The sequence below is a fragment of the Schistocerca cancellata genome, chromosome 1 (assembly GCF_023864275.1).
Source record: "Schistocerca cancellata isolate TAMUIC-IGC-003103 chromosome 1, iqSchCanc2.1, whole genome shotgun sequence".
Lineage (NCBI taxonomy): Eukaryota > Metazoa > Arthropoda > Insecta > Orthoptera > Acrididae > Schistocerca > Schistocerca cancellata.
In genome coordinates this window covers 178,878,804-178,898,360 of record NC_064626.1, presented here as the reverse complement: position 1 = coordinate 178,898,360, position 19,557 = coordinate 178,878,804, and the positions used below count along the sequence as shown (strand labels likewise).

The following is a 19,557-nucleotide window of genomic DNA, read 5'->3' as shown; positions in this document are numbered from 1 at the left end:
CAATGGTTATAGTTGCTGGGCATGGACAGGAAGTTCTAGCATAATTTATAAGTGATGGTGAGACATTTGCTTTATGATGAATTAATTTTCAAATTGGAAATAAAAAAAATCATAATAATTACATAATCTCGATTCACAGAATATTTACTTACAATTAAATAATTTCTCTTTAGTCCAAGAATTTATCTTCAGTCGAAAAAGAGTGTTTTCTGTTATTTGCACTTTATCTCTACAAATTGAGGATATGAGGAGTAATGAAGTACTATGAAGCTAGGATGTAGGGAACTATGCTGCACATTTCAATTTGAGTATGTACATATGAACTTGGAACAGTGTTTTAAAGCACAGTCTGGTGTATTTACAGGAGGATACGACTAGAGTATGTTCACACAACCATAAGGGTACAAAAATGACAAAGGAGGTGCATGCAATGTAGAATAAATTATATATATATATATATATATATATATATATATATATATATATATATATATATATATATATATATATATATAAGAGCCTAACGTTTACAATTGTGGAGGGATAATGCTCAGTGAGGTTTCTAAAATAAAAGATCATACTAATTGAGAAAATGAAACTACATTGTAATTTTATAAAACATTATGAAATAATAGTATAACTCATATTACATATAACAACCATGACAGTGAGAAGTGTTACATAAAGCCTTAAACATTTAAAAAAGCTGTACAGCCATAAATGGAATACTAGCTGCGGCTTACAAATGATAATTTTTATGGGACGTGATTAAGTACATACAAATTATCTTTGTAGTTACTCACAAACCAAAATAATATTAAAACTGAAAATAATAGAAAGAAAGTTGATATTTAGGACTGGGACTGTTTGAAGCAATTGTTTACTCTCATGTTTAACTACAATAACTAAAAGTGGAAAAATAACCAACTGTTTTTACAGATAATGATAGGTAATAACAAATATAAATTCTTCTTTGACTTCTTAGAATAATTAAGCTGTAGCTTAACAGAGACTATTGGCTCTTTTACTTCCACATCCTAAAGAAGACAGAAGGAATATTAGAGTTTAACATCCTGTACACAGCAAGGCTATTGGAGGGGCAGCCAAAAATGATATAAGGCAAGGATGGGAAGGAAATCAAGGACGTTATTTTCAAGGAAACCATCCTGGACTCTGCCTCAGTCAGTTTCAAGACAAGACCAGAAATTTAAATCTGTATGCTTGAACATATATCTGAATATTAATCATCCAGAATACACATCAAGAGCTGTAATTACCATTCCATGATAACTGGTCAACTACGAATCTTGATGCAAACCCTAATACAATAATACCTAAGGGGATTACAGACTTTAAACTGCAATTTTCTAAGGAGAAGGACCATGAAATCACAAGATACATTGATGCCAGCTGGGCTCGGGACACTGGAGATAGGAAATCAATCATTGGTTTTTTGTTTATGTCACAAGGTACAGCAATCTCATGGGACAGCAGAAAACAACCAACAATGTTGCTGCAAACCCAGCAACTCTGTCTGATGTTTTATTACACCTGATAAGATATGATTTACTGAATGATAATCTTCCAAAAACATTTACTTCATGTTAGTGTAATATAATGTTGGAAGTTAGAATCAATGCCTCAACTAGAAAATTCACCTTTGGATTTATTACTATAGACACTTTTTATATACACTCATCAAAAAAAGTATTGCATCAGCTCGGTTCCAAGAGTTCTGGAAACTGAACAGAAAATTGGAATAGAGATCAACATAAACATCATTTCTGCCCTTTTTATTGCTCATGAAAACCACACATTGCATGTTGTACCACCATACAGTGACACCTTCAGAGGTGGTGGTCCAGATTGCTGTACACACTGGTACCTCTAATACTCAGTAGCACATCCTCTTGCATTGATGCATGCCCGTATTCATCATGGCATACTATCCACAAGTTCATCAAGGCATTGCTGGTCCAGATTGTCACACTCCTCAATGGCAATTTGGTGTAGATCCCTCAGAGTGGTTGGTGGGTCACGTCGTCCATAAACAGCCCTTTTCAATCTATCCCATGCATGTTTGATAGTGTTAATGTCTGGAGAACATGCTGGCCACCCTAGTTGAGTGATGTCATTTTCCTGAAGGAAGTCATTCACAAGATGTGTATGATGAGGGCACAAATTGTCGTCCATGAAGACAAATACCTCGCCAATATGCTGCCAATATGATTGCACTATCGGTCGGAGGATGGCATTCATGTATCACACAACCATTAAGGTGCCTTTCATGATCACCAGCGCCGTACGTTGGCCCCACATAATGCCACCCCAAAAACAGTAGGGAACCTCCACCTTGCTCCACTTGCTGGACAGTGTGCCTAAGGCATTCAGGAACCTCCACCTTGCTGCACTTGCTGGACAGTGTGTCTAAGGCATTCAGCCTGACTGGGTTGCCTCCAAACATGTCTTCAACGACTGTCTGTCTGGAGGCACATACGACATTCATCAGTGAAGAGAACGTGATGCCAATCCTGAGTGGTCCGTTAGGCATGTTGTTGGGAATAGAGATCAACATAAACATCATTTCTGGCCTTTTTATTGCTCATGGTGTCGTGGTTGCAAAGATGGACCTCACCATGGATGTTGGGAGTGAAGTTGCACATCATGCAGCCTATTGTGCTCAGTTTGGGTCATAACACAACGTCCTGTGGCTGCACAAAAAGCATTATTAAACATGGTGGCATTGCTGTCAGGGTTCCTCTGAGACATAATCCATAGGTAGTAGTCATCCACAGCAGTAGTAGCCCTTGGGTGGCCTGAGCGAGGCATGTCATCAACAGTTCCTTTCTGTCTGTATCTCCTTCATGTCTGAACAACATTGCTTTGGTTCACTCCAAGACACCTGGACACTTCCCTCATTGAGACCCCTTCCTGGCACAAAGTAACAATGTGGGCGCAATTGAACCACAGTAGGCATGGTTGAACTACATACAACATGAGCCGTGTACCTCCTTCCTAGTGGAATGACTGGAAATGATTGGCTGTAGGACCCCCTCCATCTAATAGGGTGAGTTTAGTGACATCTCAGAACAGTCAAAGGGACTGTGTCTGTGATACAATATCCTCAGTCAATGTCTATCTTCAGGAGTTCTGGGAACTGGGGTGATGCAAAACTTTTTTTGATGTGTGTATGTTATTTTGCTTAATTCCAATTTGTTACTGATCATGTCAACATTCGTTCTGTGTAGAGAGAAAGTTTATTATTCAGTTTCAGACTATAACCATGTTTTCATTTACAACTCAAATAATAACAGGTTACAGGGCCCAGTTATGTAGTTAGTCAATATTACCCAAAAACAGTAATTTATTTGCGGAGGAGAGGGGAGAGGAGGGTGGGGGAGAACTATGTGAGTCTCGATTACATCAAGAAAGTTCAGTTCAAGACACAAATACAGAACACTGAAATCATGAGTTCCATCAGTTTTAACTGGTTGCCCTTAATCAAAAAAACTAAAAGGAAGAGAAAGCTACAACACACGGCAATTTGCAATGAAAACTTATTTGCAACATGAACAATTGAGGCAGCACACAATGGGCAACATCAAAGGTGAAGTTATGAGACATGTATGGAAGGGGCCAAAATAATCTTATTAGTTGACCTTGCTATTTATGTGCATCCACAGAACATGTCAATTGTGAAACAATCATGAGACAAATTAAAACAAATTTATGAGGACTGAAGAATAGGATTGTTGAGAACACTTAACTACAAGGCTGTAGAACTGTTCATGCGTGGAAGAATATGTGTTGAGAATAATTTCCATGTCAAATAAATTAAATGATCTTAACTTCAAAGTGCAAGAATTTTATTATCTGGGTTATCTAATGAGTACAAACCAATGATAACGGGTTTAGAAAATTCCAAGATGCTGACAACAGAAGAGTCCACTAAAAATGAACTACTACAGGAAGTAAAGGATGATGTATGCAACAATTCAAGTTTCAGTGATACAGCTCTTCAACTAGGTAAAAAGGGAAACTACAATAACCCATATTACAGTCCCACAGTATCAACATGTTACAACTGCAAAAAAATATGGACACACAGAACTGTCATGTAGAAACAAAGCAAGTGGAACATATGCCATGGAAGAAACAAAGCAACCATGTGATTTGAATTTTACTATGTCAGTGTCCAGTTCACAGGTGGTCATAGCTAACAACAAAAATTTACCTAGCAAAAGGGACACATTGCATGCATATTGACAGCACTAGGAGTCAGAGAGATGACAAACATTAGGGAGATAGCTGTACCTCAGTCGAGTACAAATTTACTTTCTATAAGGAAATTAGTGGAACAGGGCTACTCAATCATCTGTGATGATAGGTGCTGTCACATTTGTGATGCAGAGAAGAAATTGATAGCGACAGCACTGTTAATCAGCAGAATGTATAAAATGGATTGACCAAGTGATCACAGTTTTGAAACAAAGTGTGCAGCCTTGTCTAATGATGCAAATTTATGGCACAGAACATTAGAACACCTACAATCAGATCTGCTGGAAGAATCATGGAAATGTTTGGCTAATGGCATCAGATACAAAGGAGCTGCCAACATGCCATGCATTATATGCCTAGAAGTTAAGCAAATTAGTTTTTCCTTCTCACCTTCCACTTCTAGAGCTAAGAGGATTTTGGAGTTATAACAATTTTATTTCATATACTCAGTAATTGTCACCCTGTAAATGATGACTTCCAATACCCAACTAGAAGTGATGCTTCTCAGTACTTAATCCTTGCAGTCCAAATTTTTGTATTAAATGATGATGTCTGGTTCTTGGCAGTGGCTTTGTTATCATATCTGCAAGCATTCTGTTTGTTGAAATTTTCCCCACTGTGATTTCTTCTGAATAAATTTTTCCATGATTAAATGATACATGGTGTCAATGTGTCTAATGCAACCTTTGTATCCACTAGTCTTTGACAGATTGGTTGTACCTTTGTTATCACGAAACAGTTTAATCAGCCCCTCTTTTGGAAAAGGGGATATTTCTATTTGCAGCTATTGCAGCCAATGTGCATCCTGACCAGACAGATTTTAATGCCAGACCTACCACACTTCCCTGGGGCACTCCAGATGATACCCTCACTTCCGATGAACCCTCACCATCGAGGACAATGTACTGGGTTCTATTACTTAAGAAGTCTTTGAGCCACTCACATACTTGGGAACCAATCCCATATGCTTGTACCTGGGGCACTAAGTCAAACACTTTCCAGAAGTCAAGGAATATGGCATCTGTCTGATACACTTCATCCATGGTTCGCAAGATATCATGTGAAAAAAGGGTGAGTTGCGTTTTGCAGGAGCGATGCTTTCTAAAGCCGTGCTGATGCATGGACAGCAACTTCTCTGTCTCAAGGAAATTCATTATATTCGAACAGAGAATATGTTCTAGAATCCTGAAACAAACTGATGTTAAGGATATAGGTCTGTAATTTTGAGGATCCGTCCCTCTACCTTTCTTATATACAGGCGTCACCTGCGCTTTTTTCCAGTTGCTCGGGACTTTATGTTGGGCAAGAGATTCACAATAAATGCAAGCTAAGTAAGGAGCCAATGCAGTAGAGTACTCTCTGTAAAACCGAATTGGAATCCCATCAGGACCTGGCAATTTATTTATTTTCAACTCATACAGCTGCTTCACAATCCCAGGAATGTCTATCACTATGTCCTCCATACGGGAATTTGTACGAGACTCAAACGGCGGTATGTTTGTACAATCCTCCTGTGTGAAAGATTTCTCAAATGCTAAATTTAAAATTTCAGCATTCGTTTTGCTGTCTTCCATTGCCAGGCCAGACTGATCAGTGAGTGACTGGATGTAAGCCTTCAACCCACTTACCGATTGTATGTAAGACCAGAATTTCCTTGGGTTTTCAGCAAGATCTTTTGCTAAGGTATGACGGTGGTAGTGGTTGAATGCTTCGCGCATCGCTCTTTTTACAGCAGCACGAATCTCTACTAACTTTTGCCTGTCCTCATTCTCCCAATCTTTCTTGTACCGCGAGTGCAACTGCCATTGCTTCCTGAGCATTTTCCGAATTGCGCTGTTAAATCATGGTGGGTCTTTTCCGTCCGTAACCCACTTTTTTGGCACATACTTGTCCAATGCGTGATTTACAATGTGTTTAAAATTTGCCCATAATCCTTCCACATCCATCATACTCGATAAAGAAGTTTCTTCACCCTCAATGGGTGACTATGATGTGCAATGACCAGTCATGGAATAATTGGTGTGATGTTCCTTGATGGAATTGTGATTACTGGACGGTATGTGAAGGTTTTGGAAGATGATTTCATCCCCATTATCCAAAATGACCCTGATTTAAACAGGATGAGGTTTATCCAAGGCAGAGCTTGACTCCATCAAAGTAGGAAAGTTTTTGATGTCTTGGAGGAGCACTTTGGGGACTGCATTCTGGCTCTGGAGTACCCAGAGGCCACTGGCATGGGCCTCGATTGGCTGCCATATTCTCCAGATCTGAACACATTCGGATCCTTTTCGTGGGGCTATATTAAAGACAAGGTGTACAGCAATAACCCCAAAACCATTGCTGGGCTGAAAACAGCCATTCAGGAGGTAATCGAGAGCATCAATGTTCTGACACTTCAGTGCGTCATGTAGAATTTTGCTGTTCGTCTGCACCACAACATCATCAATGATGGCAGGCATATCAAACATACATATCTGTATGACATTTACATATTGAATAAAGTGTGTGCACACCATAGTTTGTAACTAATTTATGTTTTTTTCTCTTTTTTTCATATAGATCAATAATTGTCATCCTGTAGAATCAATGCCTCTAACGGCATATTCATCTGTGGTGTCATTGCTATGGATTCTTTTTATGTATGTTATTTGATTAATTCAGGTCTGCCACTGATCACATTAATATTCATTCTTTGTAGAAATAAAGTTTATTATTCAGTTTCAAATGATAATTGCATTTTCATTTAGAGTTCAAATAACAATATATAATAATGTATCAGAATTTTTATGATCATACAAGAAATGCAAGTACTTGGTCTCTACACAGATCATCATTCACCTATACTTATTCTCTGTCATCTAGTAACATCAGTAATGCAACGATAATCAAAACTGCTTACAACATTCTATTGTATATACTTTTCTATTGTAAATGCAGAAAAGAAAATTGAGACAGAAAGTTGCTTAACCCTGCGTTCTCTCTTATGTACATTATTTTTTCTGTCTACATCAAGAGAGCTGTTCAAATCCTTGTGTAACCATACTAGTTGAGATTTAGTGTGGTTTCTGCAACTATGTTAGAAGTGGGCTGAAATGGTTCTATGGGCATGGCAACAGACAATGCCTTGCACAACTGAGACTTTCAATCCTCTTGGAAATAATCAGTCAAAGTTTTGAATCTAAACTGTTCAGATGTCTTAAAGATTGAAAATGGAAGAGTAGACTCCTTCTAATCTCTGACTCTGAATGTGTTTTCAGTAACAATATACCATACAAGTAAAACAAAGATTAAGATTGCACAATATTTCAATTGTCCATTTAAATGAGTACTTTAAATAGTTCTATAAACAAAACTGATGAAGCTGACATTTAACCAACATTATGATGCACATGCACTGTGTGCTGCACTTTGACTGGGTGAAGGATAGTCTGTGGTGTGGGAGTTTGTCATCACTCACAATATTGGAAATCACTGCTTAGCTCAGTCATGTAATGTCACTGGAAGAGAGGAGGAGACAATGAGAAGGTAAACAAGAGGGGATGAAGGAGAATGAGAGGAGAAGAAAGACAGGGGGGGGGGGGGGAGGAGACAGAGAGAACGTCAGGTGAGAGGAGGGTATGAGAGAGGAAGGAGACTAGAGATTGAGAACTGAGGTATATTAGCTGAGGAACAATAATCGTTAATATTTTGTGTCTCTGACAGCTGTTCAGTGATTGTACTATATAATGAATAGTGTCTGATCTCATTTCAGTTCTTATATGCCATTTGGTATTTTTTATTGTTTGTCAACAAAAGCACAGTAGTAAAAGCAAGTGATCTGTCTATGGATTTGATCAAGTATAAAGCTTATCTCACAGTTTTAACTACACCAGGTACAAAACCGCATTATTCAATCATAGGTTACACATTGTAAATATTTCCTGTGATGACTTCAGTGACTCTGAAGTTTTTTAAGTGTCTTGGATATCACATCACAATTGAGCACAATAACAAAATAATCCAAATAGCAGAGATCACAAAGCAAAGGTTTTCACTTACTGGCATCAAGACATATCCCACTGTTACCATATCTGTCTCATTCATAATCAGTCCTACTATTTAAACAATTTTTATTAGGACGACTTACCTTGGCTTAAGACACCAATTGTGTCATCAAATGTCATAGCTTTAATATTTAATGATGCTAAGATGGCTTCTTTATCAGCCAATGTTGGATCATCATTACTTGGTACTTTGGCTGACAGGATGACACACATATCACATAAGTTGACATTCACTGCACGCAGGTCTGCACGGCTCAGTGGCGAACCCTAAACACATCAAGATTAGACATGGATATAGCACTGTAATAAGTTGATTCATGTTTGTGGATGCATATATCTCTCCAAGGTGTTTTGAAAGGCACAAGATTAGATTAGATTAGATTCGATTCAGTTTTTGCTCCATAGATCCAAAAAAATGAGATTATTCTCATGGGTGTGGAACATGTCAGGAAGTATAAACTAAAAACATAAAACATTTGAATATAATATTTACTACCCTGTTCATTTGTCAGGAGATTGTCAAAATAGGTGAATAAAATGCGGTAAACTGGAACAGCTAATATTTACAGAATTAACATGCTGTCAGATTCAAACATTGTTATGCACTATTAATAAATTTATCACACACAAAATACGTAATCTTGACTGTTGTGACCAAGTTTTGTCATAAGTTAAATCCAACAGACATTTTTACTTAAGCTGGCTTAACAGTCTATGTCAAGATATTCATCTAAAGAGTAGAAGGAGTTGCCTACCAAAAAGTCTTTCAAACTCTGTTTAAATGGTGCTTTTTCTGAAACCAAGTTTTTAATGGTTGCTGGAAATTTATTGAAAAATCTGTGTTCCTGAATATTGGACCTCTTTTTGGTTATGGACAGGCACTGAAGGGGACATGCCGAGCTCTGGAGGGGATGTGCTGTTCTAAACTGAACGCTATGCTCACATTTTTGTAAATATTAAGTAGAGCCTCTCCATGCACATACTTGCATGGTGACCAGTCAAAAGATCTGTCTCCTCTGCCTTGGTTACTATTTAAAAAGAATTCCACCAAAATGCGGTAATTTATTTTCACCTGGCTTATTAACCACTTGTAACTTTCAGAGAAATATCATGACTGGCGAATTTTGAGTAAAATATACGCATTTCCCTTCTTGCCATGTTAAAATTAGCTCCTTTTGCCACAACACAGCATAACTTACACAGTCTCACATCACTAACATGTGTAGACTCAATAGCAAGAGAGTTCTGAAACAGTGGTTTATTTAGTTTACGAAGTGAGGAGCTGAGCTAAAACAATGGCAGTATCTTATAAAAGAAAGCACATCCTTGCTACAAAGTAAACATGTAATGTCTTCATTTATGCTGTTCCAAAATCCATTTTTTTCTCATTTCACTAGCTACAAATGGCCCTTAAAATTGACATTCTTTAGTTAGAAAAGACTGTAGTTAGTGGAATAATACAGCAGATAATGAAGTTTTGCATAATATCCAAATGGCATAATACTCTCCTCTTTGTATGCTATCATTTGCCAAAATCTCATTTTGATATCTCAAATTATTTATGAAATATGACGAATGATGTGGATACTTCACTCTAGCTTTATCGCTATCATGGAGTGATCACAAATGAGTGTGCTACATCTGATCAATTGTCTCGAGACTGGTGACAGATAGAGACCTACACACAAGTCTAAAGAAAAATTCAATATGCAAGCTAAATTTCATATGCTGCAACATAACATGTAATACAAACCAAATGCAAAATCAAAGCAACCCCTATTTTTCATTTCAAACTTATTCAGATTTCACATACTGTCATACTTCTAAGTAAATATCACAGTAACTATGACTATTAGCGAAATGATGGGCACATCATCATGAACCTGACATATAAAGCTGTAAGTAATGCAAAAATTAATTTTTTTTTACCAAAGAGTTTCCATAAGATCATTTGAGAAAGACTGCAGCAGCTTAATTCTGTCATCACAGACTGGCTGAAAGTGGGCAAAACACAATCTGCCTCCCCTTCCATACGAAAGAATGAACTTGCCCAGTGCTTTGGATGAAAACTGGCCACTGCACATCGGCCATTATATCCTGCACAGACTCTACATGATATGCATGGGGAAGGACTGGTGTGGTCCGAAGAGAGAAGGGAAATGGTAAGGAGAGGCAGTAAGGAACAGGTTGGCAGAGGTTTACACCAGGGGTATTGTGAGAGGGTAAGATTTGCTGGATAAACAATACTCACCTGTGTAGTTCGGAGAAGCTAGTGGTGGAAGGAGGTATACGAATATCCTGAATACTGAAGCTGCTGTTGAAATCATTTATGTAGTGGTATACAGCATGTTCGGCAATGGGATCCTCAAGTTTAGATTGGCCATTAGTGAGAGTAGTCAGTTACTTGTCATGCCCATACAGAATAATGTGCAGTAATTGCAGCATAGCTGCTTTCATGCATGGCTCTGGGTTTTATTCGGTGGAAAATGCTTGTTTCTGGACAGAGGTAGGAGGTGGTGGGTGGGAGCACAGAACAGGCCTTCCACTTAGACTGACTGCAAGGATTGGGAGCAGGACTGGGATTAATTGGTGATGGATTTAGGAAAGGAGGGTGAGGGCAGGTTAGAAGAGAGGTATTCCCGAAGGATTGCCAGTGGAAGACTGGGTGGAAGGGGAGGAGGGACCACAGTTGGAGAGAGGTGGCTAATGTTTTATATGGGGTTTTGTTTGGCTGTTTGGCTATTATCAGTGGGGTGCATGGTGAAGAAATGTTTCCACTACAGAGAAGGAGTGAAGGAAAGAAGATCCTTTACAAGTCCAGCATGGTTGAACCAAGATTTCTAGCTAAAGGTGAGGCCATTAGAGGGAACAGAGATGTCTGCAGGGGTCAGAGTTTTGTCAGAAAGTCTGAAACAGTGTTGTGAGACGAAGTTCACATGAAAAGTGTTTTTTGAAGGGTAGAGGAAGTTTTTGAGGATATGGAAGACAGATTAAGTCAGCAATTCATGGTCGGCAAGCTATGAGGTGCTGATTGGGGAGCAGGGGAGGGGGGGTAGTGGGTGAGGCCGGGGGCTGGCAAAGTGGTACGCTTTTCCTTGGCTGTAGGGCTACATGTAATCCCATGCAGACATGAGACAGGAACAGCTGAGACAGCTTGCTCAGATGGTGCTGAGGATGTTGTTCCAACTGTTGAAGGGCAAGAGTTCCTACTGCAGTGATGGCATTCAGAAGTTGTTGTCACAGAGTGAAAAGATTTTGCAAAAGGTGTAAAGGCTATCAAGCATGGTTTTATAATAATATTCATAGACAAGAAAGGAAAAAAATGGCTGTTTTTCTCCTAACATACATATACGAACCAATGTAAAAGTAACTAACTAATGATCAGTTTGACTATATTAGTGTTAGTAATTCATAGTAAATAGAATTTACAGAAGTAGGTGGCAATGGTTGCTACAGCACATTAATGTATAACTTTACTTGTTCCACATTCCTGAAGGATCTCTTTCAAGATGGGACTGACAGAACACAATGTGTGAAAGGGTGAATGAATGACTGAACAAAACTTATTTGTGTACATCCAATAACTGCTTCCAGCACATTGATATATTGGCACTGAAGCCTGTGTTTGGATAAATTATTGTGTTAGCAGACAAAAATGGAAGGCTTTTGAGTGTTTGGATCTTTCAACATTATTTCTGTATGTTATTTAAAAGAAAATAAAACTCCAGATATATTATGCACAGGAAAAGGCAATCTGAATCAATTTTCTGGGCATCATAAGTTATTCAAAATTAAGAATACTCACTCCCCCCCCCCCCTTTCCCCATACGTCTACTGCTTCATTTAATGTGGCCTGGCAAGACATCCTCTACTGGTACAACCTCTTCATCTCAGAGGAAAACTTATACCCAACATCCTCAATTATTTGATAATATTATTAGAAGGAAAGTTGATACTCACCATATAGCGGAGATACTGAGTCACAGTAGGCACAACAAAGAGACTTTCACAATTAAAGCTTTCAGCCATTAATGCCCTTGTCAACAATAGACACACACACACACTTGCATGAGATTTCAGTCGTGTGTCTGAGTTGCATTTGCGTGGGTGTGTGTGTGTTTGTGTACGTGTATCTATTGTTGACGAATGCCTTAATGGCCAAAAGCTTTAACTGTGAGAGTCTTTTTGTTGTGCCTATCTGTGACTCAGCATCTCCAGTATATGGTGAGCATCAACTTTCCTTCGCATAATATTGTTACATTCCATCCTGGATTTTCCATGTTTGATCCTCAATTAGTTATTACATATATTCCAATCTCTGTCTTCCCTAATAGTTTTTACCCTTTGTGGTTCCCTCTAGTACCACAGACAACATTCCATGATGTCTTAATACACGTTCTATAATTCTGTCCCTACTTCTCATCACTGTTTTCCTTGTATTCTTTTTGTCGCTGATTCTGCAGAGAATCTCCTCATTTCTTGTCTTGTCAGTCCATCTAATTTCAGCATCTTTATACACTGCCATATCGCAAAAGCTTTGATTCTATTCTTTTCCATTTTTCCCACAGTCCATAATAAACTACCATACAATGCAGTGCTACAAAAATATGTTCTCAAATACGTCTTCCTCAATCTAATGCTGATGTTTGGTACTGACAGATATCTTTTGGCCAGGAATGCCATCTTTATATCTGCTAGTCAGTGTTTTATGTCCACCCACCATGCTTTGCTCACCATGTGTACTTTTGCCTCCAACTTAGTAGAATCTGAATCTGTTCACTTCACCTACTTTGTAACATCTAATTTTGGTGTTCCCCCCATGAACCATGGACCTTGCCATTGGTGGGGAGGCTTGCGTACCTCAGCGATACAGATAGCCGTACCATAGGTAGAACCACAACGGAGGGGTATTTGTTGAGAGGCCAGACAAACGTGTGATTCCTGAAGAGGGGCAGCAGCCTTTTCAGTAGTTGCAGGGGCAACAATCTGGATGATTGACTGATCTGCCCTTGTAACAATAACCAAAACAGCCTTGCTGTGCTGGTACTGCGAACGACTGAAAGCAAGGGGAAACTACAGCTGTAATTTTTCCCGAGGGCATGCAGCTTTACTGTATGATTAAATGATGATGGCGTCCTCTTGGGTAAAATATTTCGGAGATAAAATAGTCCCCCATTCGAATCTCCGGGCAGGGACTAATCAAGAGGATGTTGATGTCAGGAGAAAGAAAACTGGCGTTCTACGGATCGAAACGTGGAATGTCAGATCCCTTAATCGGGCAGGTAGGTTAGAAAATTTAAAAAGGGAAATGGATAGGTTAAAGTTAGATATAGTGAGAATTAGTGAAGTTCAGTGGCAGGAGGAACAAGACTTCTGGTCAGGTGACTACAGGGTTATAAACACAAAATCAAATAGGGGTAATGCAGGAGTAGGTTTAATAACGAATAGGAAAATAGGAATGCGGGTAAGCTAGTACAAACAGCACAGCGAACGCTTTGTTGTGGCCAAGATAGATACGAAGCCCACACTTACTACAGTAGTACAAGTTTATATGCCAACTAGCTCTGCAGATGACGAAGAAATTGAAGAAATGTATGATGAAATAAAAGAAATTATTCAGATAGTGAAGGGAGACGAAAATTTAATAGTCATGGGTGACTGGAATTCGAGTGTAGGAAAAAGGAGAGAAGGAAACGTAGTAGGTGAATATGGATTGGGGCTACGAAATGAAAGAGGAAGCCGCCTGGTAGAATTTTGCACAAAGCACAACATAATCATAGCTAACACTTGGTTTAAGAATCATGAAAGAAGGTTGTATAAATGGAAGAACCCTGGAGATACTAAAAGGTATCAGATAGATTATATAATGGTAAGACAGAGATTTAGGAACCAGGTTTTAAATTGTAAGACATTTCCAGGGGCAGATGTGGACTCTGACCACAATCTATTGGTCATGACCTATAGATTAAAACTGAAGAAACTGCAAAAAGGTTGGAATTTAAGGAGATGGGACCTGGATAAACTGAAAGAACCAGAGGTTGTACAGAGTTTCAGGGAGAACATAAGGGAACAATTGACAGGAATGGGGGAAAGAAATACAGTAGAAGAAGAATGGGTAGCTTTGAGGGATGAAGTAGTGAAGGCAGCAGAGGATCAAGTAGGTAAAAAGACGAGGGCTAGTAGAAATCCTTGGGTAACAGAACAAATATTGAATTTAACTGATGAAAGGAGAAAATATAAAAATGCAGTAAATGAAGCAGGCAAAAAGGAATACAAACGTCTCAAAAATGAGATCGACAGTAAGTGCAAAATGGCTAAGCAGGGATGGCTAGAGGACAAATGTAAGGATGTAGAGGCTTATCTCACTAGGGGTAAGATAGATACTGCCTACAGGAAAATTAAAGAGACCTTTGGAGATAAGAGAACCACTTGTATGAACATCAAGAGCTCAGATGGAAACCCAGTTCCAAGCAAAGAAGGGAAAGCAGAAAGGTGGAAGGAGTATATAGAGGGTCTATACAAGGGCGATGTACTTGAGGACAATATTATGGAAATGGGAGAGGATGTAGATGAAGATGAAATGGGAGATATGATACTGCGTGAAGAGTTTGACAGAGCACTGAAAGACCTGATTCGGAACAAGGCCCCTGGAGTAGACAACATTCCATTGGAACTACTGACGGCCTTGGGAGAGCCAGTCCTGTCAAAACTCTACCATCTGGTGAGCAAGATGTATGAAACAGGTGAAATACCCTCAGACTTCAAGAAGAATATAATAATTCCAATCCCAAAGAAAGCAGGTGTTGACAGATGTGAAAATTACCAAACAATCAGTTTAATAAGCCACAGCTGCAAAATACTAACATGAATTCTTTACAGACGAATGGAAAAACTAGTAGAAGCCGACCTCGGGGAAGATCAGTTTGGATTCCGTAGAAACACTGGAACACGTGAGGCAATACTGACCTTACGACTTATCTTAGAAGAAAGATTAAGGAAAGGCAAACCTACGTTTCTAGCATTTGTAGACTTAGAGAAAGCTTTTGACAATGTTGACTGGAATACTCTCTTTCAAATTCTAAAGGTGGCAGGGGTAAAATACAGGGAGCAAAAGGCTATTTACAATTTGTACAGAAACCAGATGGCAGTTATAAGAGTCGAGGGACGTGAAAGGGAAGCAGTGGTTGGGAAGGGAGTAAGACAGGGTTGTAGCCTCTCCCCGATGTTATTCAATCTGTATATTGAGCAAGCAGTAAAGGAAACAAAAGAGAAATTCGGAGTAGGTATTAAAATCCATGGAGAAGAAATAAAAACTTTGAGGTTCGCCGATGACATTGTAATTCTGTCAGAGACAGCAAAGGACTTGGAAAAGCAGTTGAATGGAATGGACAGCGTCTTGAAAGGAGGATATAAGATGAACATCAACAAAAGCAAAACGAGGATAATGGAATTTAGTCGAACTAAGTCGGGTGATGCTGATGGAATTAGATTAGGAAATGAGACACTTGAAGTAGTAAAGGAGTTTTGCTATTTGGGGAGCAAAATAACTGATGATGGTCGAAGTAGAGAGGATATAAAATGTAGACTGGCAATGGCAAGGAAAGCATTTCTGAAGAAGAGAAATCTGTTAACATCGAGTATAGATTTACGTGTCAGGAAGTCATTCCTGAAAGTATTTGTATGGAGTGTAGCCATGTATGGAATTGAAACATGGACGATAAATAGTTTGGACAAGAAGAGAATAGAAGCTTTCGAAATGTGGTGCTACAGAAGAATGCTGAAGATTAGATGGGTAGATCACATAACTAATGAGGAGGTATTGAATAGGATTGGGGAGAAGAGAAATTTGTGGCACAACTTGACCAGAAGAAGGGATCGGTTGGTAGGACATGTTCTGAGGCATCAAGGGATCACCAATTTAGTATTGGAGGGCAGCGTGGAGGGTAAAAATCGTAGAGGGAGACCAAGAGATGTATACACTAAGCAGATTCAGAAGGATGTAGGTTGCAGTAGGTACTGGGAGATGAAGAAGCTTGCACAGGATTGAGTAGCATGGAGAGCTGCATCAAACCAGTCTTAGTACTGAAGACCACAACAACAACAACAATTTTGGTGTTAGAGTTATTGCTAATGTCAATTCTCTTACTCCTCATTACTTTTCTTTTTTTTACTCTCAATCCATAACCTGTGCTTATTAGACTTATCACTGCATCCAGCAGGTGCTGTAATTCTACTTCACTTTCATTTATGATAGCAAAGTGATCAGAATATGTTATCACTGATATCCTTTCACAATGAATTCTTATCTCACTCCTGCAACTAATTATTTTATCCAATCATTGCTGACTTGATGTATATATTGAACAACAGACACAAAAGATAACACCTGTGTCTTTCACCCTTTTCAATCTGAGTACTTCATTCTTGGTTTTCCATTCTTATTGTTTCCCCTTGGTTTGTATATGCACTGTATATCACTCATCTTTCTCTATAGTTTACAACTATTTGTCTTGAGAGTTTTCATTATCATGGGCCATTTTACTTTATTGAATCCTTCTTCTAGCATGACAAATCATATAACAGTGTCTTATTTTTCTTAAGCCTTGCTGTCACTGTCAGGTGCAATGTCAGACCTACCTCTGTGATGCCTTTACCTTTCTTAATACCAACTGATAGTTATCTAACAGGTCTTCAATTTTATTTTCTATTCTGCTGCAATTATTCTTGTCAGTAACTTGGATGCATGAGCTGCTAAACTGATTGTACAATTGTTCTTTTATTTATCTGTCCTTGCTATCTTAGGATTGTGTGGATGATATTTTTTCAAATGTCTGATGTTATTTCTCCAGTCTCATAGACTTTACACACCAACTTGAATCATTTGACTGCCATTACCTCTAATGATTTTAGAAATTCATAAGGCATTTAATTTATGCCTTCTGCCTTATTTCATCATAAGTCTATGTTTGACTCTAGTAATGGATTCCCTGTACATTTCACATTAGTTCCCATTTGTTCCTGTATCTTGTTGTCAAGCAGTTCCCCTTGTAAAGGCCTTTATTTTATTTTGACTCTCATTTCTTGATATACATGTCATCAGACATGTCTGAAAGAACAGATACCATGCATTGATACAACTGATTCACCTCAACGGGCACTGAAGTCACCATCTTCAGTGAGGATGCACAATTATGTTTGGCCTCCTGGGGGAATCTCAAAGTAGTATGCATGGAGAACATGAATGGGGTCTGCAGATAAATGGTGCTGGATGGGAGTGTGGGTCATGCTGAGAGGTGTGTTGAGATAGTCCATGCAGTTGCAATAAACACAGTGTCCAAGTGACACAGGGGTTAATGTGACTGCCTAATAAGCAGGAGAACCTCGATTCAAATCCCGGTCCTGCATGCTTTTTCATTGTCACTATTGATTCTGCATACAGTTATTATGCAGCTGACATCAACAGTCCCTTCCCTTTCCTTTCCTTTCTCCTCCTCCACCTTCAGTTTACACAATCATCACACTGTTTGCATAACGCATGAATTATAGGTAATTAATAAATTCTATTTCTGTGATTAAGCTCTCAGTCTGTCAGTCTGTTGAACAAATCTGATGGTAAGCTTATCTCATTCACTGTACAAAGTAACCTGATGTTTTATGCTATGTAAGCAACCATAAAGAAGTCCATGACATGAATGGTCACATTCCCCATATGAAACATAACAAACAGTATAATTGAATCTAATGAAACAGCCATCTGTGATGAGTGATGCAAAACTACTCATTTGACTATCGAGGAATACATCCTGAGCAGCAGATATTCTGATTGATTACAATAAATAACCAAATTGAATCAGAAAACAAATATCACTTTCATAATAGGTTGCTAAAATTATGTTAAAAAGTACTATTATAAACTTAATTTTGATCAAGAAATCAATTTTAGCATCTGTAAGGGTTCCCTAGCACAATACCTAATTTGTAGAAAAGTTTCACAGTATGAAATAGTCATCAGAACTGCTTTTACAGTCACTGCATTTATTTTGTCTTGGTAGTGGCAAACCTCTAGCAACAAGATTAGTCATTCCAGAATTATTCATCGCAGGGTGAGGGAGGTTGCTCATTTCACACTGTATATGGCACCCTTAGAAAAGCTGTGTATTTAGATATGGCAAGGCATGTAAATGGATTGGGTAGTACGATCCATTTAGGAAGACAAATAAAGCGATATTAATGAAAATAAAGGGTTAAAAACAGAAAATCTAAATCTGTAAAATGCAACATGATTTCCACATAAATTCAAGGAATCAAGTCTTTGACATTTAGGTGCCCACATTGGCATGCAACATGCCATAAGTGCAGCAAAAAGGACACTTGCAAGAGGCAGTTTCAATGCAGGTACGTCCCAACTTATGACAGTGTGCCAAGTCCACAATACATCAACAGAAGTGCAGACTGTCCAAGATGAAACTCACAGGCATACATACTGTGAATTACTTCTGGACACTGGTGCTTCTGTCTCTTTCCTAAACCAATCTACTTACTTATGCTTACAGATACTGCCCTTGCAGTGAGCTGAGACAAAACTGTGGAACTATGAATGATCTATAGTGGTGAGCACAAATATTGTGTGGATTTCTTATTTTACTTCCATGTGGAGAACCATGGTGAGAATAGCTTGTGTCTTCAAAATGGGATGGTGACCGCAGTAACTTTGTAAAATGAAGTGCCTCCCCAGATGCAAATATATGAGTTCCCAGCATCATGGGCCTACATTGGAGACATGTGACATTTTTGGAGTGGGAAATATATATACACAAAAATAATTAAATTTGAAACTATAATGTAATTGGATGGATTAAAATATCTACTCACTATGTGGGGACAAGAGAACACACATATAACAAGTATTAAAGTTTGCAAGCTTTCAGAGCCAATGGCTTGTTCTTCTGGCAGCAGAGTTGAAGTGGAAGAAAGAAGGGTGAAGGCAAAGGACTGGTGAGGTGTGTGTAAAGGGGGTAGAGTTTGAGAAAGTTGCCCAGAACCCTGAGTCAGGGGAGATTTACCAGATGGGATGAGAAGGAAAGAAATTAAAGTTTTGGAGGCTGCCGCGTGGTAGAATTTTGCACACAGCATAGCTTAATCATTGCTAAAACTTGGTTTAAGAATGAGAAAAGAAGGTTGTATTTGTGGAAGAGGCCTGGAGACACTGGAAGGTTTCAGATTGGTTATATAATGG

General features: G+C 38.6%; 1 protein-coding gene across 1 annotated transcript in view; it reads right to left on the bottom strand.

Moving 5' to 3' along the window:
- The window catches only part of LOC126168267 (calcium-activated potassium channel slowpoke), a 908,898-nt gene that overhangs the window by 84,223 nt on the left and 805,118 nt on the right, over positions 1-19,557 (bottom strand). Inside the window, exon 20 of the mRNA XM_049920542.1 lies at positions 8,405-8,588. Coding sequence (XP_049776499.1) covers positions 8,405-8,588 — 184 coding nt within the window. The remainder of the gene's footprint in view (positions 1-8,404; positions 8,589-19,557) is intronic.